Raw genomic sequence first — 18,782 nt, 5'->3', positions numbered from 1 at the left:
ACTGTTTAGTACAACACCGAGGGAGTGTTGAATTGTCAGAGGTGCTGCCTACTGGACAAATTACACCCCATATAAAAAAATCCCATCACACTGTTCTAGTGAAGATTTTGGCATTATTACTAGTGTCCTGGTCAACACCCATCCTTCAATCAACGTCACAAAGCAAATTCATTTATTGATGCTTCAGTGAGCTTGCTGCATACAATTTGGCAACTGTGTTTCCAACGCTACAACAGGAACTGCTGTTTTGTACACTGCTTCTCCTTCTGTTTTGTCAGTTGAGGGGCTAAGTATGGGCCAGGATACCATGAAACAGTGTCTTGTTGCCTACCCAGCTGAACATCTCACCTGGAAAGTGACATCTTGGAGGTTGGGTGGTGAGGTGCTGTTTGGGGTGAGGGGCATGGTGAGCCTCCAACATAGAAACTTGGAGTTCGAGGGGAGCTTGGTCTCAGTTGGTGGCGGCCTGGCGAGTGTGCGAGCAGCTAAACTGAAGCTCACTCTCCTCTGTCCCTTATCTCCCCGCTGAGCACGGGGTTTGAGGCCTTTGCAGCCAATTTAAAACGCCAATACTCTCCAATCTGTTGGGCACAGACCCCGAGGGTGGTGTTAGGTGCTCCCTTTCGAAACAGAAACTCAGCTTAATTGCAACCTGTAACCAGTTAAGCGTTTCCATTTTCCCCTCCATTAAACATACGCCAAGGTATATAAACATTCCCTGGAAGGATAGAAGGTAGCTCTCCATGTAATTTCCAGAGACCCCGCCCATCCCAGCTTGTCCCCAGCAGATAGGAGCCTCTTACCAATTACACGCAGAATAATCGTCGCTGATGCTTGATCCCCCACTTCGGGGACCATAGTAACAGTGTACTTCCCACTGTCTGATATTGTCACTGACTTCAACTTCAGAGATCCATTAGGCGTTAGAATCTGAGCCCTGGATTCATACTCGTTGCTCATAGAAATAGATGAGCCGATCCACTGACCGATATTTTTATCATTGAAATCCCAGTTCCCACTCTTCACCGAGCGTGAGGGCCTCACTGTAAAATTTGCGGTGCCTCCGATGGTCACATTAATCGAACTGTCGGCTTCGATGGTGAATGTCTGGGACTGGACTGAAAGGAGAAACAGAGAGAATCCAGTCAATAAGGGGAACGGAGAGGCTAAGTTTGGGAGCAGCAAAAACACATTCCCCACTGCCCAGCGGGTCACAGGAGTGAGAGGAGATGAGATCCTCACCCATGGGGAGCAGGAGGCAGGCAACAATAGCGGTAACCGTCAGCAACATGTTAGCTCTGTTCAGGGACTCCTCGCTGCTCCTTCATGCACTCACTGACTGACCCGCTCTTCCTGGTGTGTACAACGCATCAGCGCTCTCTCACTCACTGCCACTGTATTGCTGATTGGAGACTGATTCAGTGCTGTTTCCTCTGACAGTCACTGTAATGTTGATTGAAGAGTGACAGAGTGTTGTTCCCTCTGACAGTCACTGTAATCATCCACTGGGACTGTAATGCTGATTGGAGACTGTCCGAATGCTGTTCCCTAATCACTAATTTGGACTGTAATGAACTGGCCTCTGGAGCCAAGGTAAATCGAGGCAGGAGCGAAACCATGTTCTTTTGGAACTGCGCTGACTGATTCTTCATTCCCCTCACCGGCAGGACAGATTACCTGGAGGTACTGGGAATATGGTTCAGAGGGTCTGGGGTGTGTGCAACATCTTGGGAGGAACGCATGGCCAAAGTGAAGCGGAATCTGTTCCAGAGATAGTAGGAACTGCAGATGCTGGAGAATCTGACATAACAAGGTGTAGAGCTGGATGAACACAGCAGGCCAAGCAGCATTAGAGGAGCAGGAAGGCTGATGTTTCAGGCCTAGATCCTTCTTCAGGCCCGCTGTGTTCATCCAGCTCTACACCTTGTTATCTCAGAATCTGTTCCTTTGGGAGCACAGTTCTGTCTCCATTGCGGGTAAAAACCTGGTCATCAGGTGTGAAGCACTCTCCCTGTTGGTGTCGGTAGCACAGGTCTGGCCCATCCACCAAAACTACGCTGTTTCAGTGTCCTGAGCCATCTTCCCTTTCATCTGGAAGCCTAAGATAGGCCAGGTCAGCAGGGAATCCATGTGCAAAAATCTGGATAAGGTGGGATTGGGTACGTGGGGAGAACATACACAAAGCCATCCTCATCCTGATGGCCACTTTTGTGTATGGCTGCATCAAGCTGTGCAAAGACCTTTGCCACACAAACACCAAGAGTTACTATGTCCTGAAGTTCTACCTATCCCTGGTTTTGTGAAGGACAGGACTGGCCTCTTTGCCATGGAACGCTCCAGTAGTTGGACCATTGTTATTATCTGTCCATTGCTGAGAAATTTGCAAAGAAAAACACCTTTGACCACAAGCCCATCAGGGAATGGTCAGCACATAGTGTCCTTGAAACCCAGTGGGAAAAGGAAAGGGTGGATCCTGTCAGTCTGTTCCCTGAGCAGGCTGTCAAAGCCATTTGGCAGAATGCCCCATCATCAGAACTTTCCAACAAGCACCAAGACATCGCTTGGCTGGTGGTGAGAAGGGCACTGCCTGTGAGATCCTTCTTGTATGCCCAGTCTGTGCCACCGCCCGCTGCCTTGAAGCGGCTGCTGAAGGGTGCGAGAGGTGTTGGGGTAGAAAATGTCACATCTCTTTCTGAAATGTGCCTTTGCAGACAAAGTCTGGAGAAAGATGCAGTGATTTTTGTCGAGGTTCGTCCCGAGCAGCTCTGTGACACTAGAATGCACACTGAGACAGTCTGAGTGCTGTTCCATTCCATATCACCTGTCCTTCATAGAGAAATTTGCAAAGAAAAACACCTTTGACCAGAAGTTCATCAGGAAATGGTCAGCACGTAGCCTGGAGGACTGTCAACTTGTGAAAGATGCTCTTTGGTCCGCCTGAAATATGTCAGTCTTCCAGTGCAAGGAGTTGACCTCGACTGAGTATCACAGACGGGAACTTTCTAAGGTCCAGGATCACATGCTGAGGGATGCATTAAAACTTGGAGCAGTTGCCGCCAAGGCGCAATGGGGAAAGACCACTGAGGTCTTTCTGCCGAAGTTAAATGTGGTCCGTACGGTTATCAGATCTTCTTGTTGTGACAATATATGTAAATATATTGTATGAGAAAGAAATGCCTTTGGTCTTTGCAACTGCAGGGAATTTTTTTAAAAAATCATTCATGGGATGAGGGCATCGCTGGCTAGGTAGCATTTATTTTCCCCATTCCTAATTGCCCAGAGGGCAGTTCAGAGTGAACCACATTGCTGTGGGTCTGGAGTCACATGTAGGCCAGACCAGGTAAGGATTGCCGTTTCCTTCCCTAAAGAACATTAGTGAATCAGATGGGTTTTCCCAAAAATCGACAATGGATTCACAGTCATCATTGGATTCTTAATTTCAGATATTCATTGAATTCAAATTCCACCATGTGCTGTGGCAGGATTCAAACGCAGATCCCCAGAACATTATCTGGGTCTCTGGATTACCACTCGGCCATCGTCTCCCCATTAATATCAGAATAACAGATCCAATATTTATTTTCTTGATACGCAAACATTGTACACAACTTCTTTAGTAACTGTGCATTTACAGAAAGATTTCTTTATGAATAAAGTATATTTTTGCAATTAAAAAAATGTCATAGTACTGTTCCCTTTGAACCGTTCACTGGAACTATATTGCCGATTGGATACTATCAGAATGCTTTTCCCTCTGACAGTCAGTGTAATCATTCACTTATTAGAAACAGAATGTTGTTACCTTCCTTCGTTGCAACTTCAAGCTGGTTGGAGACAGTCCGAATTCTCCTGTATTGCCTACCCCTAACTGCTCAGAGGGTGGTTAAGAGTCTACCACATTGCAGTGCGTCTGGAGTCATGTGTAGGCAGATTTGCATCCCTTAAAGACATCAGTGAAGCAGGCATTAAATTGGAATAGGGTTTGATATTATTCTATCTATTCAATATTCTGTAACGCCTTTGCTGTAACAATAAGTACTACAATAATCTCAGAGCTCGTACCTTTTCTACACCAGGCAATGCTCATTGTGGGCTGGCAGGATCAGTGGATTTGAGGGGGAGGAAGAAGGTATGGGTGAGTGATGAGATTTTGGTCCCTCCATTAGTACTGATGGGATGGTCTGCATCATTGGTTTTGACCTGTTTTGTTAGTTCTCCCAGATGTCTCGACAGCTAGAGCATGCACAGTCCTGCCATGACTTGAGTGCCTTAGGACCAACTGAACTGGTTCTGACTTTAGAGTGCTACCTTGTCCAAATATACAAGGATGGAGCAGTAGACCATTCAGCCTCTTGAACTGGACCTGCCATTTCATTATTGATCTCAGTGTAACTTTAAATCCATGTTCCTGCTGACCCCTGATAAACATGTGCTGGCTCTGCTTAACTGATTTATCCACCTCTGCCTTAGAAATAGTCAAAGCCTCTGTTTTTACCAAATTAAAAAAATGAAAGAAATGCAGATGCGGGAAATCAGAAACAAAAACAGAAATTGCTGGAAAGACACAGCAGGTTCTGGCAGCATCTGTGGAGAGAAATCTGAGTTAACATTTTGGGTTCAGTGACCCTTCCTCAGCACAGATAGGTAGCTAGGAGGAAGTTGTTTCTTGAAAAGCTGCAGAAAGTTCTGAAAGTTGCAGAAGATGGGGTGTGGGAAGGGGGTAAGAAGTAAATGATAGGTGGTATAGAGCCCAAAGATGGAGAAGAACAGTTGGACAGACAAAGGAGTGGCTAGCGAGGAGCCTGGGAGAATGAACAGCTATGTTTTACCACCTATTTGGGAACAGAATTCCAAAAACTCATGATCTTTTGTGATTAAATAAAATTTGGCCTAATCTCTGTTTTAAACGTGCGATTCCAAAGATTTAATCAGTGATCTCTAGTCTTAGGCTCCTGGATGCTAATACTACCTGTCTCATTTAAACATCTCTCACTCACCAATTAAGCACTTTGTTTTGTTTTATGATATCTGCGCAGTTTCCTCACTTCTGTTTTTTTTTGTAATTATGATTTACCACAATGGCTTCCTTTCTTAAATAAAGTGACCCCACTTGAAATATTAACTTGTCTGTTCTGCCACAGATGTATGTCCAAAACCATCAGGAAGGGAATTAAGGGTTATTGGGAAAAGGCAGGAAAGTGGACTTGAGGTTTATTAAAGTGGCCATGTTCTAGTCCAACGGTGCAGCAGACTCGATGGGCTGAATAGCTTACTACTGCTCCTACATCTTACAGCCAGTGCCGGATATTGGCCTGCAGTTGTATTCTGATCAATAACTCCTCTTCAAATCCCAAAGTAGACTGATTGAAATTGGCAATATGCAATGGATTGTAGGTGTGGTGCATCAGCTATTCTACTTTCCAGTACAGAGGTTTAAAAACAAACCTGCTGTTCAGAAATGGTACTTTGGCCTCTGTGGAACCAAACCAAGGAGTGCTGAGGATTCAGATTTTCACTGATATTTGGAGACAAACTGGGGAAAGTAACTGGCATTTCCTGCACATTCGGTTACTCACTGGAGATGCCCAACCATCAAGCATTTCTGTGCTGGGTCCAACAGAGCAACAGTGCAGCACACAGGCAGAAGGGTGCTACTACAGGAGGACCACAAGGTCTTGCCTCCTGCCGATAGGCTTCCCCTCTTTGTTAGACCTCACACCCCTTCCCAGCCGGGGGTGGGATGCAGACATCTTGACTCCTTTCTTTCAGGTGGACAGTGTTTGCTGACACACACAACTGTGGCCAACTGCTAATCCAGAAAAGGAGATGGTGTTCAGTGGCGGAGAAACAGGTGTGAGGAGGAGGTGGAGGGATGCTGGATGGGAGGGTGGGGGTTAGGATGGCAGAATCAGGAAAAGGAGAGAATTGGGGTGGTGGTGGGAAGTGAGGAAATGCGGCAGAGTGGGAAGAAAGGGGAATGTCCCTCTGGCAACACATCCCATCCCTTTCCTGAAACCCTCTCCCAGCTCCCCCTTCCCCATACCCTTAATTCTTGACCCCCTTATATGCTCGACACCTCCAGTGCTGACCCCCATATTTCTCTTCCCCGGTCCCAATCCTACTAATCCTGATACCCCCCACCCTGAACTGTACCGTGCTGTGAACCACCTCAAATCCTGATTCCTATCTTCTCTGAAGTCCCGATCCTTCCCCTCAGTCACAATCTCTTTGCCTATCCTAATCCCTTCCTCCTCAATCCTTTCCCTCCCAAAATTCCAATCATTACCTCAATCCCGATCTCCTGCCCAACCTGATCTCCCCAATCCTGATGACCTACCCCAAATCCCAATGACTTCCCACCAAATTCCCAATCCCTTGCCCTCAAACCCACTGTCCCCCAATCCCATCACCACTCCAATATCAATTACTCCCCCAATCTTGATCACTCCCACCTGATCCCCAAATTCTGATCATTTCTCCCAGTGCCTCTCAATCCCAATACCCCCATAGGAATCCTTCATCACCCCTATCCCAATCCTTTCCCCATATCTATGTTTCCTCCAAGCCTGATCCGTTCCACCTCATCCCAATATCCCCCACAATCCCAATCATATCAATCCCAGTCCTTTGTCCCAATTCCAATCATCCCCATTCCTGATCATCTCATTCCCAATCCCCCATTCCCACCATCTTGATTACCCCCAAATCCCAATCCCTCACATCTCAAGTCCCAAATCGTACCCATCCCGATTTCCAATTTCAGCCATTTCTCACTCAGTCCTGCTCCTCCTACACTCCTGATCCTTTTGTCTATCCCGATCCTCCCAACCCTGATTCCCTCAAATGTAGATCCTTTTCTGTAATCCTGATCCCTCAAATTTCTATCTTCCTCACTCTCGATCATCCCTAATCTCGACCTCTTCTTCTAATCTCAATCCCTACAATTCATGATCCCCCCACATCCTGATGAACCCTAATCTCGATTCCTTCCCCCTCGATTCCCCCAAATCCCAAAATCCTCCATCCCGATATCTCCCAAATCCTAATCCATTCCCCTTACCCTGATCTCCTTGATCCCAATCTCCCCATCCCACTTTGATTCTGCCCTACCAATCCCAATCACACCTCAATCCCTCAACCCCCTCTCTCCCAAATCCCCTGGATGCCACCCCACCACTCACGGCACACCCTGAATTCGTGATCCCACTCCCCAACACCTCCAGTCATGACACAGGGCCCCAAGTGGCAAACCTCGTATTCCTTACCCCACCCATCTTGAATCTTGCCCCAATGCAAATGACCCTAATCCCAATAATCGTGATCTCTCACCCCTCCATCCTATGCCTCCCCCAAATCCTGATCACATGCCCTGATCCCACCTAGCTTTATCCCCTCATTCCCTTCCCCCATCCTGACCTTTCTGCCAATCTCGATTCCCCCCATCCCGATCACTTCCCCGTGTCCCCCAACCCTCATCTTAATCGCTCGTCCCTTCAAATGCGCACACTTGATTTCGGTTAACATAGTGCGCATGCGCTAGTGTCAGCAAGCGCTACTGAAGCGAGGAGGAAGTACGTTTGCGTAAGGTTGCAGTGAGTTGCGATGCCTGTGTCAGTGATAGAGGCCTTTCTCAATCGCTAGTATCTCTGGGAGTTGCGGCCGCCATTGCTTTTTCTGTGAAGTATATCGTCAATCAAATCTGGAAGTAGATCCACATTTTCAGTTCCCATCTTTTCTTTTTCCAAAAAATGTGCTTTATTTGTAAATTATGTTGAAGTGCATTACGTGACGGTTCCACTTTGTTATCTACAGATACTATGTAAACGCCAGACTTAGTTGATTAACAGGGATTGTGTTAAACATGTTCAAACTCAATGCAGCATCACGTTTTTTCCACAATTTCTGCTTCTGGGCGCTGTTATAATCACACACATCGACAGATTCTCACCTTCATCTGCTCATAGGAACATAGTAAGTGTGCACAAGGAAGCATGTTTTACACAATGATTAGTTAGGATTTGGAATGGCATGCCTGTTAGCCTCGTTGTTACAGTTTGAATAAGAACATGATGAGTAGGAGCAGGAGTAGGCCATTCAGCTCAATGAGCCTGGTCTGCCATTTGTAATGTCAATGGATGATCCCATCTCAGCCTCAATTCCACTTTCCTGTCATTACCCATATCGTCTCAGCCCGCAATTAATTAAAAATCTATCTATCTTCTCCTTAAATTTACTCGATGTCCCACAACTCAATGAATTCCACAGAATTATGACCCTTTGAGTTAAGTAATTTCTCTTCATCTCTGTTTCAAGTCTGCCACCCCTTTGGCATAAAGTTATGACCTCCGGTTCTAGATTACTCCACATGGGGAAACATCCTCTCTGTGTCTACTTTTTCAACCCCCTTATCATATATATTTCAATGAGATCTCCACTGATTTTACTAAATTCCAGACAGTATAGGTTGCGTTACGGTTGTTCATGACTGAGCAGCACAAAATGGTCAATAGGTACCCATGGCGTTAGCAGCAGAAAATGTTGGCATTAGTGAAACAGCTTGGGAAAACATTTGGTTAACGTCATCTTCACAAGTAGAACACTAATAGCTCTGAAGACCCAAGGTAACAGAACTGAGATAGAATATGCAGTGGTTGTTGTTTGTGCACACGACATAGATAAGAACACCTCACATGACATTTAATTAGTGAATCTCTCTTCAATTATTTAATCGATTTATTACAATATTAACAGTAGGTTTTAGTTAAGATCCTTCAAATATTCATAGACGTAGATTCTGAAGTAGTTATAGATTCACCTTCATACAAAAAAAAATCAGTAAAAGCATTAGAGGAAAGATTCAAATAAAATTATGAGTGCAAACGAGTCTCAGACAGGAGAAACAGTCCCCATATGATTACAGGGAGAATTGAATCACCGGTACAGAAACTAGCAGACATTGGAATGTGGAGTGAATGAATAATTGTAAGACACCCAAGATAAAGATAAGGGTGTCTAGGAAATACGGTAAGAAAGAAACTGCTGCAACTTGTTAGCTAATTTATTCTAACATTAGGTTGTAACCATATAACTTTGTTTGAATTGATATTATAACAACTAGCAAAAGTCAATATTCTTTTGTATTTCCTGTCATGACGTTAATAAGGAATTTAAAAGGTCCTTAAGTGACAGGCAAGTGTTCAATTAATTGGCAGTTAACACAGTGCAGCTGGCAAATATCTGGGCAGGAATGTACTTGAATACAGTGTCCATTGGGAAAGCCCCAAGAAGGTAGATAAGAGAGTCTGGGAAACATCATGAGGCCATGAAGGACCGGGGATTGACCACAAAACTGTCCATCTTTATCTGTTCAGTGATATGATTGGCTTAATTGGAAATGTATGTATTTAATTAATAACATGATTTGTTTGTAAATGTTAAAGATAAGATGAAACAAATGTACAAAAATATATTTTTTCCTTTGTTCGGTGAAGACTTCTCTGGACTTTCAGAGGGTTTCTTCCCACTAGTGTAATTTCAATAAACTCTTTGATGCTGGAAGTGAACTCCTGGGTGTTGAGTGAATCATTTGTTCATTCTATCCCAACAGGCTGAAACTGCTCAAATGTATCCTTATAAGACAAACCCCTCATTTCTGGAATCAATCCAATGAACCTCATTTGTACTGCCTCCAAAAGCAGCTTTTGAAAGACAATTAAGTACATACTTGAAAAAGAAATGTATGATAGTAACATGGGGCAACATATCAATCCTGGATATTCTCAGCTTGCAACATTAATTTGCAGCAATACAATGACATCCTTGTTTTCTCATAATATGTGGAAATGTGCTCCGGTGAGCAGCAGGACAATGCTGGAATTGCACAATGGCTGATTGGGAATTTAAAGCTGAGTAAAGTTTTATGTGGCAATATTGAAAAGCTGAATACAAAAGAAAAAAAAATCTACAGATGCTGAAAAGCAGAAACAAAAACAGAAATTACTGTATAAACTCAACAGATCTGGCAGTACCTGCGGAGAGAAAGCAGCGTTAATGTTTCAGTGCAAATAAGAAGGATCACTGGACTTAAAATGTTAACCTATTTACTTTCCACAGATGCTGCCAGACCTATTGATCAACTTTTGTTTTTGGTTTTGAAAAGCTGTTTAGTGAATAATGGGCTTGTGGCCTCAATTGCCAAGAGTTGCATGGAAATGCAATTTGAGATTTCAAAACATTTTAGGCTGCACCAATTTGTGACAAAATTGAGTTGGACCAAGTTTCTGATGCCTGCCTTTTTGAGAACATGGCACACCCAACCATTTCTCTGGAATTTCTCATTTGATCTTGTGCGCTGGAGATTGATTAAAGGTTCCTGCAACGTACAGCTTCACCTTCTCCAGGACAGTTATGGTTTGGCAAAAAATGCAACACCCACATCCAATGTACAAATAAGTGAACCCAATGTACTTGTGAGTAGAACCTAGAACATAGAACATTACAGCGCAGTACAGGCCCTTCGGCCCCCGATGTTTTGCCGACCTGTGAAACCAATCTGAAGCCCATCTAACCTACACTATTCCATTATCATCCATATGTTTATCCAATGACCATTTAAATGCCCTTAAAGTTGACGAGTCTACTACTTTTGCAGGCAGGGCATTCTACGCCCTTACTACTCTCTGAGTAAAGAACCTAGCTCTGACATCTGTCCTATATCTATCAGCCCTCAATTTAAAGCTATTTCCCCTCATGCTAGCCATCACCATCTGAGGAAAAAGGCTCCCACTGTCCACCCTATCTAATCCTCTGATCATCTTGTATGTCTCTATTAAGTCACCTCTTAACCTTCTTCTCTCTAACGAAAACAGCCTCAAGTCCCTCAGCCTTTCCTCATGAGACCTTCAGGTAGGTAAAGAAGGCTTTATAAATGATTGAGATTAATCTCATCAGGGGATTTGGATATAAATGTGGGAAAGTTGCATTGAGGTCAATGATCAGCTATGGTCGAAGTCAATGGCAGGCTTGATGGGCTGAATAGTTTATGTCTGTTCCATGTTCATTTAGGAAGGAGTGAGACAGCATAGGGATTTCAATATGAGAGTGCTAATTGTAAAGACAAGATGTTTGACCATTGCTGATGTTAATCTATGATTGGGGATTTGCATAACAGAATTTTGGATGAACTCAAGCTCACTAATGGTAGATGAGTCACAAAATCATACAATACAGAAGAGATCTATTGAGTCTGTATGAGCAAAAAGACACCATCACCTATACGCATATCATTTTCTACACTCGGTCCATAAGCTTGAAAGTTTTTCAACATTTCAAGTGCTCATCCAAGTACTTTTTAAAGGTTGTGAGGTTTACCTTCCTAGACAGTAAATTCCAGAGCCCCACCACACTCTGGGTGAAACATGTTTTTGTCAGATCCCCTCTAACATCCTGTCTCTCCCTTTAAAATTATGCCTCCTTGATATTGGTACTTTGACTAAGTGGAAAAGCTACTTTCCATCTGTAAAAACAGAAAGAACTGTGAATGCTGTAAATCAGGAACAAAAACAGAAGTTTCTGGAAAAGCTCAGCAGGTCTGGCAGCCTCTGTGAAGAAAAAAATCAGAATTAACGTTTTGGATCCAGTGACCCTTCCTCAGAACACTGTGATGAACTTTTCCAGCAACTTCTGTTTTTGTTACTCTCTATCCATCCTTGATTAATCTTATACACCTCAGTCAGGTCCCTCCAAGGAAAATAACCTGAGCTTATCCAGCCTTTCATCATAGCTGAAATGCTGAATCAGAGGAAGCATCCCCATAAATATCCTCCGTAAATAATGTCATGCCTGTTACTAGGTTGTACTGACACTGAATAATTGCTCAGAGGGTCAAATAGCCCACTCCTGCTCCAATTCTTTATGTTTCTATGCTTAAAGCAGCTCATTACCACTTCCTATACCCTGTTCCTGCTTTCTATCCATGCCCTTTGATCCCTTTGGACCTAGGAACCATATCTAACGTACCTAACTCCTACATGAATGTATTCAATGTTTTGGTCTTAACCACTTTCTGTGTCAGAGAATTCATTATTGGCAGGGTGTAGAAATTTCTCCTCATTTCAGTCCTAAGTGGCTCACCTCATATCCTTAAGACCCAGACCCCGGTTCTGGACTCTTAGGCCATTGGGAATATCCTTCCTGCATTTTGCATGTCCAGTCCTGTTAGAATTTCTATGAGATCCCCTGCCCTTCCCCACTCAGTTTTCTAAACTCCAGTGAGTACAGTCCTAACTGATCCAGTCTCTCTTCATACTTCGGAATCAGTTTGGAATATCAACCTTCTTGAACTGTCACAATCTTTGTGGTGAAGGTTCTCATACATTCCTGCAACATTGCTGGATTTTGACTCAGAGATGATGAAGTAATTATTTCCAGGCAGACAGGTGTAGCTTGGAATCAGTGTGAGGTGTTTGTTTCCTCAGACACTTCCTCCAAAACTATTTTCCAATGTGACTCAATCTTTCCTACTGAAAATGAGCATGACCTCTCCCAGACACCAACAACGTCCACACAGAAATACTGCACTATAGTAAAACTTGGTCTATCATTGCTTGGGTTCACTTTTAATAGATAAACATATGACATATCTGATAAATATAAAAATCCGTGTTAATATAAAAATATAATTATTTAATGTTGGCTTCAGCCTACTTTTCCATACCATCTGATGACCAATATAGTGAAGCCCGTTTCATCCTGCTTTCAGGCTTAGGATGGCTGTGTATAACTTCCAGTTGTCATTGTCCCCACTATAATGTTTGTTGATGTCAACCTAGTCCTTTACCCAGAAGGAACTCCACAACTGCCACCGCTATCATGACAAATGCTCCATTGCTCACTTTTCATATGATGTAAGGGTGCCGGTGTTGGACTGGGTGGACAAGGTCAGAAGTCACACGAACCACTTTATAGTCCAACAGGTTTATTTGAAATCACAAACTTTCAGAGCACTTCTCCTTCATCAGGTGAAGGAACAGCACTCCGAAAGCTTGTGGTTTCAAATAAACCTGTTGGACTATAAGCCACTTTTTAAATGATCTTGAAAGAATTGTTTGGGGGAATTCATGATCCTGCAATCATGCCAATTAGGGAAATGCTGTTGTAGGTGACAGAGATTCCCAGTTTAGGGAATTGCAGTTGATGAAATCTCAGAGAGTGTGTGGAAGCATATGGGCATGATAGTGATGGTGAATCTTTATACTTGAGGAAGTGAATGCTAAGTTGGTTTATAGGCTACGAAACAATTGGCTTTGTTTTATTGGTCTTCTGGCCTGTTGGACTCAATCAGAGATGGGAAAAGTTTTCTATCACATTTCTAGTTTGTAAATAATGAAATATTTTGGTCAGTCAGGAAGTCAGTGATTCACCTCTGAATGCTGAGTTTCTGACCTGTTCTTGCATCTACAGAGATTACATGGCTGATCCACTCAAATTTCACATCAATTTGATTTGATTTTGGCTTTGATTTTATTGTCACATGTACTCAAGTACAGGAGTACAATGAAAAGTGTATAATGTTGTCACACAAGACACCATCTTAGGTACGAGTACCTAGGTACAGAATCTTAAGAACAAGGTAAAAATAAAGAGCAAAGTTAAAAGGTAAACATTGCAGTAATTATGTTGCAGCATAAAACATATGATATAAAGTTAAAAGTAATACATTGCACACCTTCTTAGTTTTCAGTAGAAAATAAAGAAATAAAGCTGAAAGTTCAAACATTACAGTCTTTCTTAAGTGCTTAGCCACAGTCAGACAGCACTTTGAGGAATCACTTCAAGATCAGAAGTCCACACTGAGGCCAGCCTGGGCTGAGAGATTGCCACATACCAGTGAAAGACAACCATGACGGGCCAAGAGACCACCATGCCAGGCCAAAAGTCAGATCACTGTCAAATGTCAGATCAATGTCAAACTTCAGATTCAATGTTAGGTATCAGATCAATGTCAAATGCCAGTTCAAAGTTAAATTTCAGATCATTGTCAAATTTCATATAAATTTCAGATCACTCAGGTTGATGATTGTGTTGGGGGTTGAGGGTGAGATCTGACACTGAATATTTTATTAGTTTGCTGGAAATGGTACTTGCTTAGCTCTTTTGTGTGCAACTGTTATCTGATACTTGGATGCTGTCCAGGCACAGCAATTTCAGAAACTTGGCAGTTCCCAATGGCACCAAGCAACATGCACTCATCACAGAACAATACACCCTTCTGATCCCATCTTAGAGGGAAGGTCATTGATGAAGCAACTGAAAATGATCATTAGAACACTGATGTAAGGAACACTATAACCAAGGTCTGGACTGCAAGGAATGAGCTTCCTCTTCTTATTGGAATTTAGAAGAATGAGAGGTGATCTTATTAAAACATATTGGATTCTTACAGGGCTTGACAGGGTAAATGCTGAGAGTTTGTTTCCTCTCATGGGAGGAGCAGAGGACATAGCCTCAGAATAAAGGGGTCCCAATTGAAGACTGAGATGAAAAGGAATTTCTTCTCTCAGAGGATTGTGAGTCTTTAGAACTCTTTGTCACAGAGAGCTGAGTGGGGGCAGAATCCTTTTGAAAGTTTAAAGTCAAGTTGGATAGATTCTTAATCATTAGGAGAATCAAGAGTTGTGGGGTTTAGAGCAGGAAAGTGGACATGAGGAACATGGGATCAACCATGATCCTATAGAATGGCAGAATAGGCTTGAGGGGTCAAATGGCCAATTAATGTTCCCATTTTTTATAGTCTACAGCCTTAATTTGCTCAAGGGATGTGAGTGTCACTGGCTAGGCCATCATTTAATGCATTTCTGTAATTGCCCAGAGGGCAGTTGAGAATCAACCACATTGATGTGGGTCTGGAGTCATATGGAGGCCAGACCGGGTAAGGAAGGTAGATTTTATTTCCTAAAATGACATTAGTGAACCAGATGAGTTTTTTGGATAATGTTTACATGCTGAACATTAGACTAGCATTTAATTCCAGACTTTATTGAGTTCAAATTTTCACCATCTGCTCATCTTTGAATTTGCCTGCAGAACATTAGACAGGGTGTTGAAATTACTACTACTGTGACATTACCAAGACAAGCCACCACCTTAAACAACCACAACATTCTTTCTGTTTAAGTGCTTCCTTATGCAATTGCCTTGAACTTATTGCCCTTCAGGCAAAGCATTTCAGAGCTTCTTTTTAAAGAAACATCAATGTTTTCACTTGCGGAGAAAGATAGCTGCCTTTGAAGCTAAGGTGACTTTCCTTCCCAATTTCAATAACAGAATTTTTAAAAAAATTCCTATTCTGGGAAATGAGTTCCCTCTGAGACCAACATCACCTGGTCCAATAAGCATTTGAGGATTGAAAACTGACTCGCCTGAAGTGTTGAGTTTACCGGAAAATGTGAATCAGTCACCAGGTATTCCCAGATGCTGGAGCTGTCCTCTCAAGATGGTGAGACAGCCACTAATTGTGGTAGTGGCCTGCTTATTGATCACTCAAGGTGAGGATCATTTCTTCCTGTTATTTCACCCCGTTGATGGGAAGAGACAAAACAGTGAAAGATTGTCAGAGAATGTCAAGTTTAGGTTCAGGTGTGAGAAATGTATTTGTTGTGTGGATTTTTAACTGGCTTTATCTGCTGTAGTAATTCATTGATGTGAGTTTCTTTTACTCAGCTAAACTCCAAGACTTTCATAGTCAGGTAGGAAAAAGGCAGATAGATGTAAGTGTTGGAGGCAATGCATTTTTCGCAATGGAAACATCAGCTACGATGAGCATTGGGAGCTGAAACTTCAGGGAGAAAAACATCCTGGTGTGGATAAAGTCCACCGTGTCTTCAAGTATTGATTACAGGGAGCGGGTTGAGTTATTCCTCCCTCAGGGATCCCTCCTGCTGAAGTCGGTCACACTGTGGGACAGCTGGGAGTACAACGTTCATATGCTTCCACAAGTTGGCAGGCAAGCAACAGCCACCATCACTCTGCATGTCACCAGTCAGAAGCTCCTCTTTTATCGCCTCTCAGGGTAGTAGCAGGAATCGGTGAAGTGGCACAGCAAGATCCAAGAAATTGCAAAAAAGCCTTGAAGCTTACAGTGGTAACACATTTTACAAAACACATGCTTTCCTACTGCTACACCCATTAAATAATAAACTTTTGACGATTGCTAATGTTGTACCTTTGTTTAACAAGGCAGTGAGAGACAGACCAAATGATTGCAGGCCAGTCAATCTAATTTCAGTCCAAAACAAAATATTGCGGATGCTGGAAATGAAACAGAAAGTGCTGGAGAAACTCTATAGCTCTGGAAGTATCTGTGGTGCAAGTTGTTGAGCTAAATCTTGAGTCCAATATGGCTCTTTTATCAGAACTTCTACCTCCTGTTGTTCAAAGCAGAACTCCGCTATTATTTAGAGATGTTTTCACCACACCTCCTCTCCCCAATAAGCCTTGCAGTCACAAACCTCTGCAGCAAACAGGACTTGAACCCACCTGACTCAGAGGTAGAAACACTGCCACTGCACCACAAGACCCCTTTCTTGGTCACTTATAGATAGTTTCTATTTAACCCTGTCATCACACACCTTTGGAGCAGGTGGGACTTGAAACTGGAGCCTTCTGATTCAGAAGTAGGGATATTACTACTCTCCCACCAGGACCCACACATGAACTGTCTGGCCAATCCAAAATCAAGGTTGATACTTTTCCTGATTCAGCACTTTTAATGAATAGGAAATGTTTAATGGGATATGGATCAAACACAGGCAAATGGGACTAGTTCAGTTTAGGATAGTAGGTCAGCACAGACAAGTTGGACCAAAGGGTCCATTTCCATACTGTATGACTCTTTGAGTCCAATCCTCCATTAATTTCAGGTAGATCTTGAATCCAAGCCTTGCTGGTTTAAAGATAGGGAAACTCTTACTATGCCACAAGAACCCTAATCACTCAGATATTGATTCCATTTTTTATTATCAGCACTACCCTAAACTCTCTAGCTTTGTTAAAAACCAAAAGAACTGTACATGCTGTAAATCAGGAACAAAAACAAAGTTGCTGGAAAAGCTCAGCAAGTCTGGCAGCATCTGTTAATGGGCTCCCATGTGCTTGTGTACGCAGATATTCATTTTTCATAGAGTCATACAGTACAGAAACAGATCCTTTCATCCAACTCATCTACACCAACCAAACTTCCCAAACTAAACTAATCCCATTTGCCTGGAGTTGACCCCATTTCCCTCTAAACTTCTTCTAAGGACGCCCCTTTCCACCTATCTTCTCCTCTGTCCATCTTCTATCCGCCTCCCCCGTCTCCCTATTTATTTCAGAACCCTCTTCCCCTCCCCCATTTCTGATGAAGGGTCTAGGCCCGAAACGTCAGCCTTCCTGCTCCTATGATGCTGCTTGGCCTGCTGTGTTCATCCAGCTCTACACCTTGTTATCTCAGATTTTCCAGCATCTGCAGTTCCTACTATCTCCTATTTATGTACCTGTCCAAATATCTTTTAAATTTTGCAACTTTATCTACCACTTCACCTGGCAGTTCATTCCATATTTGCACCACCCACTGTGTGAAAAAGTTGCCCCTCAGGACCCTGTTAAATCCTTCTCCCCTCACCTTAAAATTATGCCCTCTAGTTTTGAATTCCCCTACCCTCAGGAAAAGATATTTTACATTCACCTTATCTATGCCCCTCATGACTTTGTAAGCCTCTACAAGGTCACCCCTCAACCACCTATGCTCCAGTGAAAAAAGTACCAGCTTATCCAGCCTCTCCTGACAATTCAAACTCTTCAGTCTTAGTAACATCCTTGTAAATCTTTTTTGGTGTTGCATAGCTTCCAGAGCCACTGACCAAAAGCTGGAAAATGGGATTAGTCTAGTCAGATTGTTTTCTGACTCATGCAGTTGTGATGGGCTAAATAGCCTCCTTCTGAAGTGTAAATATTCAGGAGGTAAATGAGAAGTATTTCCATGACTTGTTCCTTGAAGGTGAAGGACAGGCTTTAGGAACTGAGGAGATATGCAATAGGATTCCCAGACTCTGACCTAATCCTCTTATTATGAGGGCAACTATATGACTGGGCCAGTTATGTCATCGTTGAATTGCAGAATCGTACAGTACAGAAGAGGTCCTTCAGCCCATTCAGTCTGTACCACCAAAAATACTACTACCTACAATGGGCCCAATTTCCAGCCTTGGCCAATAACCTCGCATATTATGACACTTAATTGTTCATCCAATTACTTTTTAAAGATTGTGAGGCTTCTCACCTCAACTGCACTCACATTCCAGATCCTCCACCACTCTCTAGATGACAAAGATTTTCCTCAAATACCTTCTAAACCTCCTGCCTTTCACATTACAATTATCAGACTTTTGAATGGACCTCATTAATGTTAATATTGATCTCTCTCTGCACCTTCTCGGCAAATGTAACACCGCACTCTGTTCTGTTACCCTGATGCACTTGTATAGTACGATCTGCCTGTAATATGAGACAACACTTTTCACTTTACTTTGATGCATAATAAATCAAATTATGCCCCTTGTTATTGACCCCCTTGACTGAGGGGGACAGCTGCTTTCTATCCACCCTGTCCATGCCCCTCATAATCTTACACAGCTCTGACAGAGCCAGTCCTAGCCTTCTCTCCTCAAAGGAAAATAACCCAAGCTTATCCAGCCTCTCTTCATCACTGAAATGCTCTATTGCAAGTAGTAACCAGTTACGAA

General features: G+C 43.0%; 2 protein-coding genes across 3 annotated transcripts in view; one reads left to right on the top strand and one right to left on the bottom strand.

Moving 5' to 3' along the window:
- The window catches only part of LOC109915449 (carcinoembryonic antigen-related cell adhesion molecule 5-like), a 35,073-nt gene extending 33,587 nt beyond the window's left edge, over positions 1–1,486 (bottom strand). Inside the window, exons 1-2 of the mRNA XM_048620572.1 lie at positions 1,243–1,486; positions 804–1,118 (exon numbers count right to left, since the gene is read on the bottom strand). Of these exons, the coding sequence (XP_048476529.1) occupies positions 804–1,118; positions 1,243–1,291 (364 nt within the window). The 5' untranslated portion in view covers positions 1,292–1,486. The remainder of the gene's footprint in view (positions 1–803; positions 1,119–1,242) is intronic.
- A 13,980-nt stretch (positions 1,487–15,466) lies between these two features.
- The window catches only part of LOC125487967 (carcinoembryonic antigen-related cell adhesion molecule 5-like), a 13,075-nt gene continuing 9,759 nt past the window's right edge, over positions 15,467–18,782 (top strand). Inside the window, exon 1 of one of the 2 annotated variants that reach the window (XM_048620695.1) lies at positions 15,467–15,545. In XM_048620695.1, the coding sequence (XP_048476652.1) occupies positions 15,494–15,545 (52 nt within the window). In that variant the 5' untranslated portion in view covers positions 15,467–15,493. The remainder of the gene's footprint in view (positions 15,546–18,782) is intronic. The other variant, XM_048620694.1, reaches the window with a different exon arrangement.

Source organism: Rhincodon typus, chromosome 47 (genome assembly GCF_021869965.1).
Source record: "Rhincodon typus isolate 14 chromosome 47, sRhiTyp1.1, whole genome shotgun sequence".
Taxonomy (NCBI): Eukaryota; Metazoa; Chordata; class Chondrichthyes; order Orectolobiformes; family Rhincodontidae; genus Rhincodon; species Rhincodon typus.
The sequence above is the reverse complement of the archived record's forward strand: the minus strand, read 5'-3'. Positions and strand labels throughout refer to the sequence as shown.